We start from the raw sequence: 16561 nt of genomic DNA, 5'->3' as shown, positions 1-16561 counted from the left end.
TACAGGACAGAATAATGGTACTCTTGCTGGGCAGGTCTATATATTGATACATAAGGTGGTTGGAGTTTTTTCCTAACCATTTTTAAAAGTTTCTTCCATTTGCTTTGTTTCAAACTTACCTTGTATTACCTCAGCCTTTTCTCCATACTCAGTCCAGTTATGTCACAGCTCCAAATCAATCAGTTCTTTCGTAGATTTAACTTGCTTCACAGTAGATCAAAGCAGGTGAAAAAAGAAAAAAAATCCAACTACTGCTTCGGAGGAAGCACTAACATAAGCAGTCTTAACTTTAGTCTCAGGACAGAGCTTCTGAATTGAATGTTTGAAGGTGGTTTATTATTCAAACATCTCTCAGACGGCTTCCCTGAAAAACAGGTGGACGAGTAAAAGTTCGAACTGGAGCAGTTAGCCCGAAGGCATCTTCTGCTTTCCTGTCCATCCCACACATCTTAGCTAAGTTTCTGTAGTGCCTGTCAGACTTTTTCATGTTGACACCGTGTTGTTCTCCTGTGTAGCCTTTCAGTATGCATTCTTGTCTGTCTCGTAATGCTTTATTCCCTGTTACCTGATAGTATGTGGTTCTAGTGACTTTTCTTTGTAATCRTATGTCTTACAGAACTTAGACTGAGAGCTTTTGTAAATTCTCAGCATATGGACTCCAAGTAGACCACTTTGTTTTACAGGAACTATAGATCACTTAAACTTAAAATTACCTACAGAGAATCACTTAAAATTACCAACAGAAAACCTACATAAATGTTTAAAGAAAAAAAAGAGCAGTATCAAAAGGGCATATCTACTGTAACAAAATAGGTCGATGTGCCTTCAGTGTGTTCTGTGTTCCATTTACTTTAAGACATACATTTCTGTAGTTCATTCTGATAGAATCTAGATGATTGTTGAAAGCAGGAGGAATCAAGTCAGCAGTGTAGTAGCAAGAAACTCTACCTGTTATTCAACTGAATCAGAGGAAAAACAAGCAGGCAGTGTAATTTGACATGGCATGAAGGGTAAAAGGTTCTGCTGCATTTTGTTTCTTCCTTTTCCCAGCACCTGTTGTCTGGATTAAATTCTTTTTATCATTAAACTTTGTACTGCTCAAAACGGCTGTATCACGTTTCTAAGTCTTTCATGTAGTATCAATTCTATACAAGGATGAGTTTGTTCCTAAAACCATATGGCATTTTGATATGCTGGAGGAAGTGATCCTCAACTGTACATGAATGTAAGTTATTTTCTGTAGTAAACTCATTCCTAAAGAAGCTAAATCGTATTTACACCACATCACAGCTCATATGGGATTCATTTGCTGCAACATGTAGAACTTGGAAACTATTTGTTTCCCCACAGCTACTGAGAAATAAAAWGTCCTTTTAATTCTTCATTCGTCTGGGGCCAAAACCTTGGCAAAAACTCTTTTCTAAAGAATTAAACACTGAAGAGTACTGTCTTTGTTAGATGTGGGTGGTTCGGCAGTTAACTATTTTACAACATATAATGGTCTACATTTTGACATATACATTTACTAGACTTTTCTCAGTATGCCACAGATAAGAAGTACTGACTAAAATGTATTCTTTTTTAACACACGTTCAACACATGCACAGAAGTTAGCAAAGAAAAATACCGCCTTTCCATCAGACCAGGCACTAAGGAAAAGTAATAACTTAGCGTATCGGGAACACTTTACATCCATAAATCTCAAAGCAGCTTATAAATGTTCCAGAGTTAAGTCTCAAGTATCACCAGAGGTGCACTGTTACTTTCCTGTCCGTTTTACCAATATAGATGCTAAAATACAGGGCAATTGAATGTCTCATCAGAGAGTACAAATCTGTGACAGAGCTATAAGAGATCTAGTTTCATTCCCTCGTAGTAATTATTAAATTATGATTCCTCCCTTAGTTGTGGATTTTAATTGTGACTCATATGAAAGCCCAGAAGTTACAGAGCTGTCAGATTAATGATCTATGTTTCAAGTTTTTCAAATAGGAGAAAATGAAAAAATGCACCTACAGCTTTGGATTAAGGTTTTTGGTTTAATTCTGTTTTTTGATTTTTGTTTTTTTTTTTTTTTGGGGGGGGGGTCTTTTTTTTGAAGTTTGTCATTTTCAATATCTAACTAATCTCTGCTCTGTTTTGTTCCCTCACAGGTTTTCTCACTTGGTGGTATCCCCAAACTTCTACAACTTCTTGACATTCAGAGTGAGGACATTCAGCGGGCAGCTTGTGGTGCTCTGAGAAACTTGGTGTTTGAAGACAATGACAATAAACTGGAAGTGTCAGAGCAGAAAGGGATCCCCCTCTTACTCCGTGTACTCCGAAACACAAGGGATGTAGAGACTAAAAAACAAATAACAGGTAATGTTTTCTGTGCTTGCAAGCATGAAGTGCTCCAGGTAGTCCACAGGCTTTCCGTGTGAAGTGCCTAATTGTTTACTTAGGCCAGTGTTTAAGGACTAAGAACAATGACTTAAAAGGACACTGTTACCTATTTTGTTACCTATTTTAAGCTCTTCCCTTAGGTGAAATTCCAAGGTCCTTCTAATCTGTTCTTAAGACAGCAAGAAGAGACTAGGAATTGCAACCTCCCCTCTTAAAGCTTCTTCAGAAATGACGTGTGCATGTGTTTGCAGGGAGCTCAAAGTCCTCGATATTCTGGAAAAGAAAGTGAGGGTCCAAATAGCAAATCCTTTAGAACTATTGAGATGAGCACTGATCTGGGCAGTCTGAGAAGTACCTGGGGCTGTAAGTCGTGCCCACTACTTTCACAGCAGCTCAGCCCTCACTTTTTGACACTATATTGCCAGCAGAGTTTTGCTGCCCATAGCTCTTGTTGGAGACTGTATTGTGTTTGTCCCCAAGAACTTTCAGATGCTGAGGATGGAAGGTAGGTGACATACTCTCAAAAACCCCCTACAGCCACAAATGTCTACTCTGAGCCTTTTCACTCCTAGCTCTTTACATTTCAGAATCTGTTGTCACAGATCTGTGACAAGAAGAAAACACTGCCGCAAGAACACCGTGCTTCCTTCTGTGTAAAAGGGGGAGAGCTCCTGTGAGGACATCCACTTGATTATAAAGATCATATCAGTGGTGCAACCTATATTCTTAATTAAATCTTTGTGGAGATCACATTCTCATCCTTTTTGCGCCAGTTTCCCTGGGGGAGAATAGTTAAAATGAGTATGGCCAATAATACAATTGGTGAAGGAAGAGCCCTTTGGATCAGAAACCCTGTATTATGCCTCTTGTTGTACATCAATCTAGCAGAAGGAAGGGTGGGAGGAAATGGCCACCATTTATGACAGAAACCTGTGATTACTGCCCTGGTGGCTTTGCAACAGGCAACTAAAGAGTGTGCCAGTCCCTTCTTGCCCATGCTTCTGTTTGGCCATAGTGCATCTCTAGGAAGTCAACCACTGGTGATCATATTTATTTCAGTTAGCATGCAGAGGAAGAGCAGGCTTGTATTTCACAAACTTAAGAAAACATAATGAGTAAATGAATGGGGCTTTTTTTGTACTGGTCTTTAAAGACATCRGATTAAAATAACAGTGCTTTAAAAGATATAGATGTCAAGCAGCCTTACCTTGAAGCAAAGGCATGTTGAGACCTTCTGTAATTCTGCATTCTTTTAAGTATTTGAAATGCTATGCTTCCTAAGCTGGGGAACAAAGCTTTGTATTGTTGACTCTTTTGGCCCAGTTCAGCAGCCCTGTAACATTAAAACATCTTAAAGTTTTTCACATTCAGCAGATGCAGGATTGGGCCATGTGGTAATTTATTGTATAGTGTGTTCTCTCTCAGTGCATTTACACATAAGTGACAGAAGCAGTGAAAATGGTGGCATGGTGGTCAAAAAGCCTGTGCTCTTTCTAGCAGTTCCATCATATCTGACAAGAGCTTTAACTCTTTCAGGAGAAAGACTCATACAGATATAGATATTGTGAGTAAAACTCTGTTTTCCTTCACCAGCCTGAAAGTGTATGCAGGAACACCTTGTTTCTGCAGTTACTAGTGTCATTGAACATGAATATTTTTTTCAGAAACATACCACACACAAACAAAATATATAAACAATAATGAATAGTATGTTGTCATTTGCATAAAACAAAATATTCTGACACACTTTCACACTATCAGCTGCAAATTAAAAATACAAGAAAAGCATTGCACTTTGTTCAAATATRCAGTCAAGAAGACGTATGCTAAGTCCCTTGGTGAAAATGGTACTAAGAGAGATATTTAACAGCTCCTGAGGAATCCTCCCAGTTTCCTAGCAAGCTACAAGGAGACCCCAGAGTAGAGGACAGCCACGTTGAATGAATTTTTCTGAGAGTATTAACCTTGCTTCCAGCCACTTTCTTTCTGAACCCACATTTCAAAGCAGGCAAGGAGCAGACAGTCACTATACAGCATAAGCTTACTGAGGTCGGTATTTTCGGATGATCTTGACATCTGAAGTATAGTGATATCTGGGAACCCCTGGAATTACTGCTATATGCAGATTGACTGGATGTAGCCAGAGAAGGGCTGTGGCATAAGGCCTTTCCAAGCACACTTCAAACCTCTGCATCTTTCTAGTAAGATCATTGGACCACACTGAGCTAGATTCCAGGCTGTTTGTAGATGAGTGGTATATTATTTCCATCCTCTATCTGTTGCATCAGTTTCCCTGGATGATTGATGGCTCACCTACAAGTTTTTTTTTTTCCCCTTTTCATTACCTTTGGCTTCCTACAGGACTAGTGGAATAACATCATAGCTATGCGCGTAATTACATTGTAGTGTTGTAATAATACAGTTCTAGGAAAGGTTTAATGCAGATTCTTARGAATTTCACCTCCTCAGCATGAGAAGCCCATTTATCTTACCATATCATACTTAGTGCTTGCCTACTTTATGACTGTAAATTAGAAATTTCTGGGTGTGTGATGTGATAATTAGCTGAATGTTTTCCCTTATAAGGATTCAGTAAAATAATATTCGCACCTGATGATTCACACTGAATTACTGTGAAAGTGAAAAATGGCTGTCTAAGGGTCAAAAGCGTATGATACTCCTCAAGAAAGATGTTTAAGCCCAACAGAGGCAAGCATTTTGTTTCTACTGCTGTGAAAGAAACATAGTACCAAGTATTCTACCTGAGAAAAATACATGAAGATAAGGAAATTGTTGAAGAGAATGAAATTAAAACTCTGAAATACAGAAGTCTTCTCAGGTGGTACTTCACTACGTGTTGGAAGTATGATCTTAATAGCTGTACACATGAGAAAAGTATATCTCAGCCTTAGAAGCTTGATTTTAAGGCCACTAGTTAATTAGTGCCAACAGTGTTAGTACAAGCAAACCTGTGTCAGGTGTGACAGTATTAAGACGTACTAAAAGACCATATCACATACAGTATATCTCAAAACACATTTGGAAAGCCAGTATTCTCTTCTGACCTGTTCTGCTGGCCCTCCATCGCCTTCCTATCTCTTTCAGTGTGCAGAGAGGAACTAAAAAGCCCTGATGAACAATAGAAAAGTATGGAAAAGGTCTCCAGAATCAAAAATGTGATTCCCTTGTGTTGATTCTGCCACCACATAAAAACATGCAGCTGCTCTTTCCTTTCTACATGTTCCCTTATGCACCCCAGAAATGCAGGTGCAGGCCAATACTTAGGCTGAGGAATAATCTGAGCACCACCATGCAGTGCCTTGTATCATTCTATGAAAGGAGTAAAAGCAATGAAAAAGTACAGAGATAAATGCTAATTATAGCTAGTGCTGTTTTCTGCCACACAATCTGTGCATCCCAGGAGAGCACACAAGAGCATGAAATCAGTACCCCCACTGCAATGTCTGTGTGCTTAGTACTGTGGCTTGAAAGCTGCCCTGGAACAGTTCAGCTAATCCCCACATTCAGAAAATAGCTGTCAGGTTTCTCTGTGCAATTTCTATGCTTGTATGATCTGTTCTTAGCCTGGTTAAAATCTCCTTAAGATCACATTAACTGGATTTGTTAGTTTCATAAAATCATTGATACAACTAAAAAAAAGGAAAGATAGTCTCTGTCCTTTGTTTGACGTACAGACAAACTTCTTGCAAATCTTTTTAGGCATGGAATGGGGATACACCTGGACCATAAGAAGGAATGTCACTTTGAGACAGTGCAGGAGCCAAGACAGGAATGGCATTTTTTAGTGTTTAGTGAGCACACTAAGGARCAGAGAGTAAAATGGCTGTGGCATGAAAGAAACGAAAAAAGATTAGCCTTTGAAGGTAAGCCAGATGAGCCTCCAGGGAGTATCTAACCTCTTGATCTTGTTATCATGCAGCATAAATCTAAGAAATGAAAGAAGATTCTTCCTGCAGGGAAGGTTACAGCACAAACAAACAGAACTGTCATAAAAATAGATGTAAGTTTATRAAGAGACCACACCCATTTTCACAAATAACCATCTAAGGGAAAAATATGTCACTATAAATACATTATAGTTTATAGCTGCAAGGGGTTGAGATTGGGTCTTCCAAACTGTGGGGAAGTCTTTTTGCCACTCTGATTTAATTTTGGATATTGCAGGTTTGTTGTGGAATTTGTCCTCCAATGACCAGCTGAAACACCTGTTAATTAGAGAAGCCCTGCAGACACTGACAGAAACTGTTCTCATTCCCTATTCCGGCTGGCCAGATAGAGATTACCCAAAGTCAAGTGTCTTACCTGACCCTGATATCTTCTACAATGCCACAGGATGCCTGAGGTGAGCATTCAGTCTATAATTACCTAAAGCAATCCTGATAATAAGATAAGCCTACATACTTCTTATTTTCTTGCTTTCTTTGAATTTTGATGTCTCTGAGAAAATAGTTTGCATACAGATTATATTTTCAAATGCATCAAGTACTGTATATCAGACCAGAAGAATTACTGGTCAATACAATAAAAACAACTTTTCTTTATAAAGCTCCTGTAGCTTCCTCTGATGGATACTCCACAGGCTAAATGTATCCATTACTGAAGTTAACAATCAAAAGCCTATTTGTAGTGCATGGTTACATTGAAGCCAAAGAGATCCTTCACTGAATAACAGTTGTGAGTATGGAGTAAAAAATCAGCCCCTAACTGATGAAGACAGTAACACTTACACAGCTTTTTAAAATAGTCATAGGAGTAGTATTATCAGTTAGCGTTGGAGAAGAGCAAACAGTAACTTAAAAGAAACTTTAAACCTCTGAAAGAATTTTAAAGTTAAAGACTTTAGCAGATATTTAGCATGGTGACTTTCAAAAATTTATGTCTTTAAAACTAGAGCTGTATGATGTACTGATACAAATACAATAAGTGACATGTTCATAGGATAGTCAAGTTCTTTGAATCATATATGTATTAGTTAAAACCTTCTTATTCTTTTAGAAACAATTCTTGCTTCATTTTCCTTACTAAACTATACGGAGCATAATAAGTGACTGTCCATTGGAATTGCACAAAAATACATCTACATTTTTATTTCCTTCCTGCTCTACAAACACAAAATATTTAAAACTCTTACACATAGCTTGAGTATGTATCTGTACTTCTGATTGGCAGAGCAGATTTATGATTGTGTTTTTTGAAAAGTAAGAGAGCAAAATCAAGTGAAAAAGTCTAGACTATAACAGATAAATCAGCAAGGTTTATTTTTTTTAAAACACAATTTCTTAGTTATGCTGAAATGAAACACAATTAAAGACAATAATAGCTCTTTTTATCATCACATACAGCCCTTTAGAGAATTTGATCCTATGCAAACAAATGACATATAAACAAATTCCCTGACTAGAAGTTGGCCCTCTATAAACTGTAAAAAAAAATCAGTATATTCACATGCAGCTGTTTCAGGGCATTCATGCATTCAAAAACGCATGAAAGGACATAGATTGAAATAATTTATGAGCAATTTATGAGCACAAAGGTGTGATGTGAGTTTTAGATTTTTCTTCTTAAAGTCAAGGTATACTGAAATTTTAATTTTGAATTTTGAATGTTTTACCTTACAGATAATTGTTTGCTGACATATCCCACAGTGGAATAGTTGTATCTGTATTGCATGAGGTTTTACAGTGTAAATAGCTCTGCATTTGACTCATAAGTGGTTTCAGAGCACAAATAAAGTTATGGCTATATGAAATACTCAACAAGGAAGTCTCTTTTTCTGCAGAAACACCTGTCAGCCCACTAAATAGTAATTAACTGCATCTCTAAGTAACAATTACCTTTTATTTACTCTTATGACTCAAAAATAAATACAGAGAAACTTTAACTTTAATAAAATTTCCATAGCTAACCCTAGTGGTATTGTCTATGAAATGAGGAAGATCATCTTTTTACGTGCCTGTTAGCCTGAGCTTCATTTGCATAGAAAACTGTATGACTCTTGACTGCACCACTTCATGGTGACATTGGGTGCAATTTGTTACCTGCTCTTGTATTTGGACACTGGACGTCTCTTCTCAATGACCTAGCATGTGGAGGAACAGAATTATTYGCAGTTTTAGCATGCTATTACTCTTTCAGAGTTTGTTGTAGTTTCTTGACACAACTTGATATGTGACAAATGAAGAGTAACAGAAGCTGAGGTTTTTTTAGATCAAACAAAAATAGATTCTGAATATACCTTACTCTGAACAGAAGTTCTGTGACTGTGGCCACTCTCAAGCTGCAGTTAACTCTGTAGCCTTAATAAAAAGTCTCTCAAACTGACCTTAACACCATGCCTAAAGATTACCTTTAAAAAATTATTACCTTTAAAAGGTATATATATTTTTAAGTGTTACATCTATATTATAGTCCTTCTTCCCTTAAAGAGTTATACACTATAAATTATAATTGAGAAGAGAACAAAAAGGGCTTAAAAATGCACAGGTAAAGTTGATCTGCAGGATTGTGAACATGCTTTCTAGCAAAGAATAGTTTTTAATGAGACTGTATTTGTACAGACTATCTAGCCAAGATTTTTAAGATTTTCTTATCTTAATTGGAAACTAACCTACCTCCCCTATTAACTTAGTAAAATTATTCTTTCCTTACATATTAATTCTTTTAAAGAATTTCTCCACAAAGGAATGCTGAAAACTAAAACATCACAAAAATGAAAAACTCTGCGTTCAGGGAATTATGTTACCAAGGAAGATAGTCTGAAGAGTATATATAGTTGTCAGAATATAAACCTGTAATTAGTCTTTCCTTTTGTAATACTAACATGTTTGTTGTGCATGTCAATAAAGTCTATAGCCTGCAGCTTCTATCAGAGGGTAAAAGTCATACTTTGAAGTGCAATACATTATGCATTGTACTTAACAATATGTACTTTTCCATAAGTACAATACTTATGGAAAAATGCCAAAGCTGCTTTCCAAAAATTTACATACAACCATTGACTGACAGGGATAACCACAGTCCAAATCTAACACTGTCATCTGACATGGGCGTGCACATTGTGCCACACAGTTACCAGCTAGTAAACTAAAGCTCTCCTCATCCTCTTTGACAGAGTTGCAAGAAGGGAAGTGTATCCACATCCAGCTGATAGTATTGTAAATACTARCACTGGAATGGGTGAATAACAAGAATGCTCACAGATCCTCTGATCAATTATTGCAAGAAATATTATGGAAATCTGAGCTTAAAGTGCCTGTGTCTGTGTGTGCTGTCAGAGTAGTGGTCTCAGATGGTCTGGTTTCAGAAGGATTTACTAATGCACTTTTGCTGCTCTAGATCTGTAATCAGTCTTAAAGTTTTACTTTCACTGTGTTTTGCAGGACCTACAGGTCAAAAAGCTTTATGTAATAAAATGTAGCTGTGTACACCGCAAAATTTTGCATTAACAGTTAGAATAAATAATGGTATGGTTCACTGCTGAAACATGATAAAAAACACTGTGCCCCAAGCRGGAAAGTAGGCAACATTGGTTGCCTGACAATCAGGCAAATAAGCAAAATTGGCATAGTGAACTCTATAGAGGAGTATTGCAGACTTTCTGTGGACTGCTCTTGTTGGATTTTAGAGGTGAAATCACTTTTTCTTGGTCTGAAAGTACTACACTACATAGTTTTGTCTCCAATTCCAATAGAAATGGATTGGCTAAATATCCTCCCAGTTTGAAAGGGAAAAATGCCAACAGCATGCAGAATATATGTTTTTAAATGTTGTCTGTACATAGTGCATTTCTGTCATGACTCTTCCTTTGAAATAAAAGGAAGGCTTAATACRTGGTTGTCTGTATTATACTTGAAAGCTGATAATGATCTTGTTCCATTTTTGGCTTGAAATACCTGTTCCCAGAAGTTCTGTACAGCAAGGTGTTTCTGTCCTTCAAGGACAGAATGTAATTGTTATGCTGAGGGGAAATTATCCTGGGTGTTGCCTTGTAAGTTTTGGAAAGTTCAGCCTTTTACTGGTCACGCTTCCTCCTGAAGAACTTTTAATTTAAGAGTGTTAAAACTAAAGATCGCTGTTCCAGTGTTTCATTACTGTGTCCTCCTTTTAAACTGTTCTGCAACTGAAGCATCTTGTGGCCCTATGTATCCTAATTCTGCAGAACATTTTATGCAGCTGCCTTCAGAAAAGTCAGCTAACCTCTCTGTGCATTGTTCCCCAGCCAGTAGAATAGCAATTTTTTATTATTTTTCAGCCTTCGTCTGTCCCAGCTCCCTTGCAAGCTCTTGGTAAATCATGCCTGACCCGTAAAGTCTGTGGAAAGCTGTAGTTTAAGCACGTAGCTCCATTTGACAAGTAAAGCCAAAACTCTCACTGTGTGTTGAGAAGTATGTGGCAACTCAAGTTTGTGATGGAAGCTTCTAGATGAGACTGTAAAACAAATGACTAATGATAACAACTCTTTGAACAAGGACTACTACCAGTCTTTTAGGTTTATTTCAATTCATTCTTATCTTTTCTTGTCTCCTCTTCAGTTTATCTACTCTCCCAATCCTAAAAGGAATTTTTATTTCCAGCAAGCATCTTGCAGGCTCGTGATTGTAGTTACTAAGTAGATCCCTGGATTCCTTTCCCTCTCTGTTGTATTTTTAAGTTGTGTAAGGCTTGAAGGAAATAAAGTTTCCTAAACTGATTCAGGAAATAGTCTCATAATTTAGTTAAATTCAAATCACCAGTTTTGGCAGAATCACAGAATGGGTGAGGTTGGAAGGGACCTCTGGAGATCATCTAGTCCAACTTCCCAGCTCAAGCAGGATCACCCAGAGCATGTTGCACARGGTTGCGTCCAGGCCGGCCTTGAAKATCTCCAGAGAAGGAGACTCCACAACCTCTCTGGGCAACCTGGTCCWGTGCTCTGTCACTCTCACAGTAAAGAAATTCCCCCTCACATTCAGGCAGAACTTCTGTGGTTCAGTTTGTGCCCATTGCCTCTAGTCCTGTTGCATGGGACAACTGAAAAGAGTTTGTCCCCATCCCCTTGACACCCTCCCTTCRGGTACTTATACACACTGATAAGATCCCSTCTCAGACTTCTCTTCCCCAGGCTGAAGAGGCCCAGCTCTCGCAGCCGTTCCTCGTAGCRCAGGTGCTCCAGCCCTCTGATCATCTTTGTAGCCCTACACTGGACTCTCTCCAGTAGCTCCATGTCTCTCTTGTMCTGGGGAGCCCAGAACTGGGCACAGTACTCGAGATGAGGCCTCCCCAGGGCTGAGTAGAGGGGCAGGATCACCTCCCTCAACCTGCTGGCAACACTCTTCCTAATGCACCCCGGGAGACCATTGGCCTTCCTGTCCACAAGGGCACATTGCTGGCTCATAGTCAACTTGTCCACCAGCACTCCCAGGTCCTTCTCTGCAGAGCTGTTTTCTAGCAGGCCAGCCTCTAGCTTGTACTGATGCCTGGGGTTATTCCTCCCTAAGTGAAGGGCTCTGCACTTGTCCTTATTGAACCTCATGAGGTTCCTCTCCACCCAGCTCTCCATCCTGTCCAGATTTCTCTGAATGGCAGCACAGTCCTCAGCTGTATCAGTCACTCCTCCCAGCTTGGTATCATCAGCAAACTTGCTGAGCAGGCACTCTGTCCCTTCATCAAGGTCTTTGATGAGTTAGTTGAACAGGATAGAACCTAGGACTGAGCCCTGGGAAACTTGCTAGCTACATGCCTCCAACTAGACCACTAACGACAACCCTCTGAGCTCTGCCTTTCAGCCAGTTCTCAATCCACCTCGCTGTCCACTTGTCTAACCCACMCTTSCTGAGCTTGTCTAGGAGGATGTTACGGGAGACTGTCAAAAGCCTTGCTGAAGTCAAGGTACACAACATCCACTGCTCTCCCCTCATCTACTCAGCCAGTCGTTCCATCAGAGAAGGCTGTCAGACTGGTTAAACAGGATTTGCCCTTGGTGAATCCATGCTGACTACTTCTGATCACCTTCTTCTCCTCCGTATGCCTGGAGATGACATCCAGAATGAGCTGTTCCCTCTCCTTTCCAGGGATGAAGGTGAGGCTGACCAACCTATAGTTGCCTGGGTCCTCCTTCTTGCCCTTTTGGAAGACTGGAGTGACCCTGGTTTTCTTCCAGTCCTCAGGCACCTCTCCAGTTCTCCATGACCTTTCAGAGATGATGGAGGGTGGCCTAGCAACAACATCCACCAGCTCCCTCAGTACCCATGGGTGCATCCCATCAGGGCCCATGGATTTGTAAATGTCAAGTTTGCCCAAAAGATCTCTAATCCTATCCTCCTCAAAAATGAAAAGACTGAGTCCTAGGAGCAAAAGTTCTCTTCTTCTCAGTAGTGTGAACCCTCTGTAGCTGTCCAAAATCCTTTAGCAACATAGCCTGCCTAATGGGTGACTCACTGCGGGCTTGAAGGAAGTATTATTTTCATTTGATTCAATTTGCAATACAATTTAACAGTAATTGAATGATATTATCATTCTATTTTTTTCAAAATGCCAACTTCATTTAATGTGTTACAATTCTTTTTCCTTGTGTCCACTTTATATCTCTAGACCATAAAATATTTTCCATATAGAAATTAGCAGAGCCTCCGTAAACCCGACTAGCAGATAGGCAAGGGGCTATGTAAGTTACAGATGTTGTTGCACTGTGCCTGTGTCCAAGAAGAAATAGAAGAAACAAGTATTGGGTGAGATAAATGAGGCACATATATTGGTACAGTGCATCCACATTAGCATGCACTGTGTTTTGGGCATGTCAGCAGAGTTAGCATTTTCGAGTGTGCCAGAATTCAGATTTTTACTTGCTACAGGATCTGAAAGCTTAAGTTTCTAGCCATTCAAAGGACAGCATCCCTACAAGCAACAATCTTCCTAATGCTGGATTCTCTCAACCATTCAGTACCAACGCATGTTAGAGATGWCAGAAACTGTCTAGCAAATGAGGTTTTTTTGTAAGAAAACTCTTGATCTTGACTCCAACTCATTCTCTTTTCCACAGATATGTTTATGTTAGAGACCTTCTGATGAAATGCAAGTAAAACACAGCAAGCTTGAAGGTTTCTAGGTAGCCCTTAATTCTCACTGTGACATTCCAGGAGTCACAGCTGTGGGGTAGCCCAATCATAGCAATCACCTACATGCTAGATACTTCAAGGCCTCAGGAACTCCACTATAAGAGAGTCCAGCCTCCGAGCTTGGAGAGAGGTATCCCAGTTGCCAGAAACCTCAAATCTTGTGAAGATAGGATCATGTTAGTTTTGTAATTTTCTAAGCAAAATGTTGCTATTACTTCAAAATTAATCTTGTGTGTGTGTGTGTGTGTGTGTGTGTGTGTGTGGCAGAGAGAAACTCTTCTGTGAGACTTCTTAGAAACATTTCTATTTCTTTTTTCCAAATCTAATAACTTTTTTCCTGGAGTTTCCCACAGCTTTAATTAGAAGACAAATTTTTGACTGCTAACCTATTGCCCCAAGGTTTTGCCTAAAGTGTTCTTCTCCACCTTCAAATCCAGCTCTCACTCTACCTTCTTCAGAATGAAGTGGTTATGGCTGTAACCAGATGGGTAGGAGAGTAAGAGCCCTTTACTTCCCTATCCAGTTTTGGTGATGAGGAAATAGAGAAAGATGGGGAATAGAGTGGCCGTATGTTACACACACACATGCATGTACGCACACTCACATACATTTCTGTCTCTGAGTGGATAAGCCATAACACAAACACACTCCTGTCTGACTGGATAAACAATAAAACATAAGCTACTTAACAAAACAAAATTCAGTAATTCATTTCTTCTGCTCTGCAGAACAGTGCCTCTGAGTCATGCTGTCCTCTGCTTCTGGAGTTATAAAGCTGTCTGCCACACCTATTGGGCTAGTTAATAAGGATAAATGATGGCTTTTCTGTGCACAGCCAGTCAACATGATTATCATTGTCAAAAGTTCAGTGATTTTTAAAGTAACTTACTATGAGAAAATGAAATACTGCATCAGCCAAAGTGTCTCTCATGAGAGAAATTCCACACTTATCTTTTAATGGTATTTTTAGTCTCTGTCCCTCAGAAACTATTTTTACTATGCACTGCAAAGGCTGTAACATGTACATTTCTGCCAGCATAACCATAAACTGGTAAAAGGATGACATCTCTCAAATGTGTCATATATTGGTAAAATTAAATTCCAAAGCGATGCCTATCATAGGAGATGTTGAGAAACCATAATATTAATTCTATTATATATAAATCCATGAGYGAAATACTGAACTCATAAATAGGGACCATTAGTAACAGCATGACCTAAAATAAAACTGTAATTGTAATGTATTTCGCCAGGGGAGACGCAGAGGAACTGCACTGGCAGTTTATAAGATACTACATGAATTTTACAGTCATAAACCACAGGAGAGTTGAAAGCTGTACCTTACCAACTTTGTCATTTATGAAATTTTAAAACATTGTAATTTCCACTCCATGCCATGAGCATGTTAAATAAACACCCTGCAAATTTCTAGAGGAACATTTCCTTCTTTGTCTGAGATGGATTCTTATATTGGACTGTATTTAATATCATTGCAAACAATCCAAAATGAACAATCCAAAATGTGATACAGCATGCAGTCTTCTGGACAGCAGAACTGCTGGAGTCCTAAACAATGAGGCCTAGATGTGTAATTCCAGCATTCCATAATTTAGAGCTCATTCCATTGTGAAAATAATTATACATCAAAATTGTAAACGTTACTTCCCTGATAATCAGTAGCTTTTTTATATCCAAACTTCAAGCTGGAAGTATGTGTTTGGCTTCTTAAGAGCTTTTAAATCACTTTCATAATTGATTTTAAAGTTGTGTTCCACTTACCACAAAGCATACAAAATATTACTTGAAAGCAGGGCAAACAGTGGCTTCCTTTTGATCTGGAAGAGAGCAAAAAGCATGTACAGCAGCATCAGAGTCCCTATGGTAGAACAGCAGAAGGCAACTGTGCTGGCATTTCCCGGTCCCAGGCTGTGCGCGTTTTCTGGTGTCTTCAGCTTTTTCCTGCTTAAATGCCCGCCTCCTGGGAAGCTGAGAATCGACACTGCACAGTATATTCTGGCCACATTCTTTCTTTTCCTGGTCCTAACACATTTCCTACTTGTCAGGCTGCGAAAACCTCTAGAGAACTGCCTTCAGAGCTTGACRGCCTTTCATTGAGAGAGCATTCTGTGGAGTAGGGAAGACATTCACTGTTAGAAATGCTGTGTATCTCAACAGAGAAGTGTGAATAAGYGTGGCAAAGTCAGTTGGTGTTCATGAGAAACAGTGCAGAAGACATTCCCATCTTCATCCCTCAAGCATCTCTTTCTGCAAGGCTGGGGGAAGCCAGCATTTATAGCCCATGAGGTAACAGGCTTACTGGTCACTGCAAGACCGTGAGGGAGAACGACAAAAGAGCAAACTAAGCAAGGAAAAGTGCTTGGCCACCTTTTGGTCCATCCTTCGAGCAGTGAGGCAGAGGAGGGGAARATAGATAAGGGAACCTTCCCAGTTGGCCAAGGCAAAAATCTTTGGTATTCTCATGCTGCTCCTTTGGCAAAGCTTGCTGCAGCCACTGCATTGCAAGTCATCGCCTCAGCCTTCCACCTGGAGGTGGGGCAGGACTGCTGCTGTCATGTGCAGAACAGGCTGCCTTCCCACTCCCTCATTCCCGTTAGCTCCGCTTTTGAGCATTTTCCAAAATGTTACCACATGAATTTGGCCCTGTAGCTATTCACTTATTATCAAGTGAGAAAAGATGGGTTTATTTTGTGGTTAGTTTTGAAACAGAAGGGTGAGATTAGGTTATAGAAAGCCCTTCACCGTTTTCCAGAGTTTTACAGCTAATCTACAAATACTGCTGAACATCTCAGAATGTGTCTGTGGATGAGTGAAATTAGATCAAGAGTTGATTTGGTTTAGGTTAATACTAAAGGAGATTCATGTGCATGGAAATCTTTATAGGTATTTTTCCTCTGATATTTTGATATAGCAACTATTCCAAATATAAAAAGGTAGCTAAAAATGAAATAATGGGAAAAAAGGACTTACTTGTTCAAAAAGGATTCATTCAATTTTGAAGTAAATGTTTGAGTCAGGTCTTATTTTACCCATCCAAATACAAT

The 16561-nt window shown here is 39.2% G+C and overlaps 1 protein-coding gene across 1 annotated transcript in view; it reads left to right on the top strand.

The window, feature by feature from the left end:
• The window catches only part of PKP2 (plakophilin 2), a 44989-nt gene that overhangs the window by 16829 nt on the left and 11599 nt on the right, over window positions 1-16561 (top strand). The window contains exons 5-6 of the mRNA XM_085323963.1: window positions 2154-2361; window positions 6571-6748. Coding sequence (XP_085180089.1) covers window positions 2154-2361; window positions 6571-6748 — 386 coding nt within the window. The remainder of the gene's footprint in view (window positions 1-2153; window positions 2362-6570; window positions 6749-16561) is intronic.

Source organism: Rhea americana, unplaced genomic scaffold (genome assembly GCF_003343005.1).
Source record: "Rhea americana isolate MKP2758 unplaced genomic scaffold, rheAme1 scaffold_9, whole genome shotgun sequence".
Taxonomy (NCBI): domain Eukaryota; kingdom Metazoa; phylum Chordata; class Aves; order Rheiformes; family Rheidae; genus Rhea; species Rhea americana.
The sequence above is the reverse complement of the archived record's forward strand: the minus strand, read 5'-3'. Positions and strand labels throughout refer to the sequence as shown.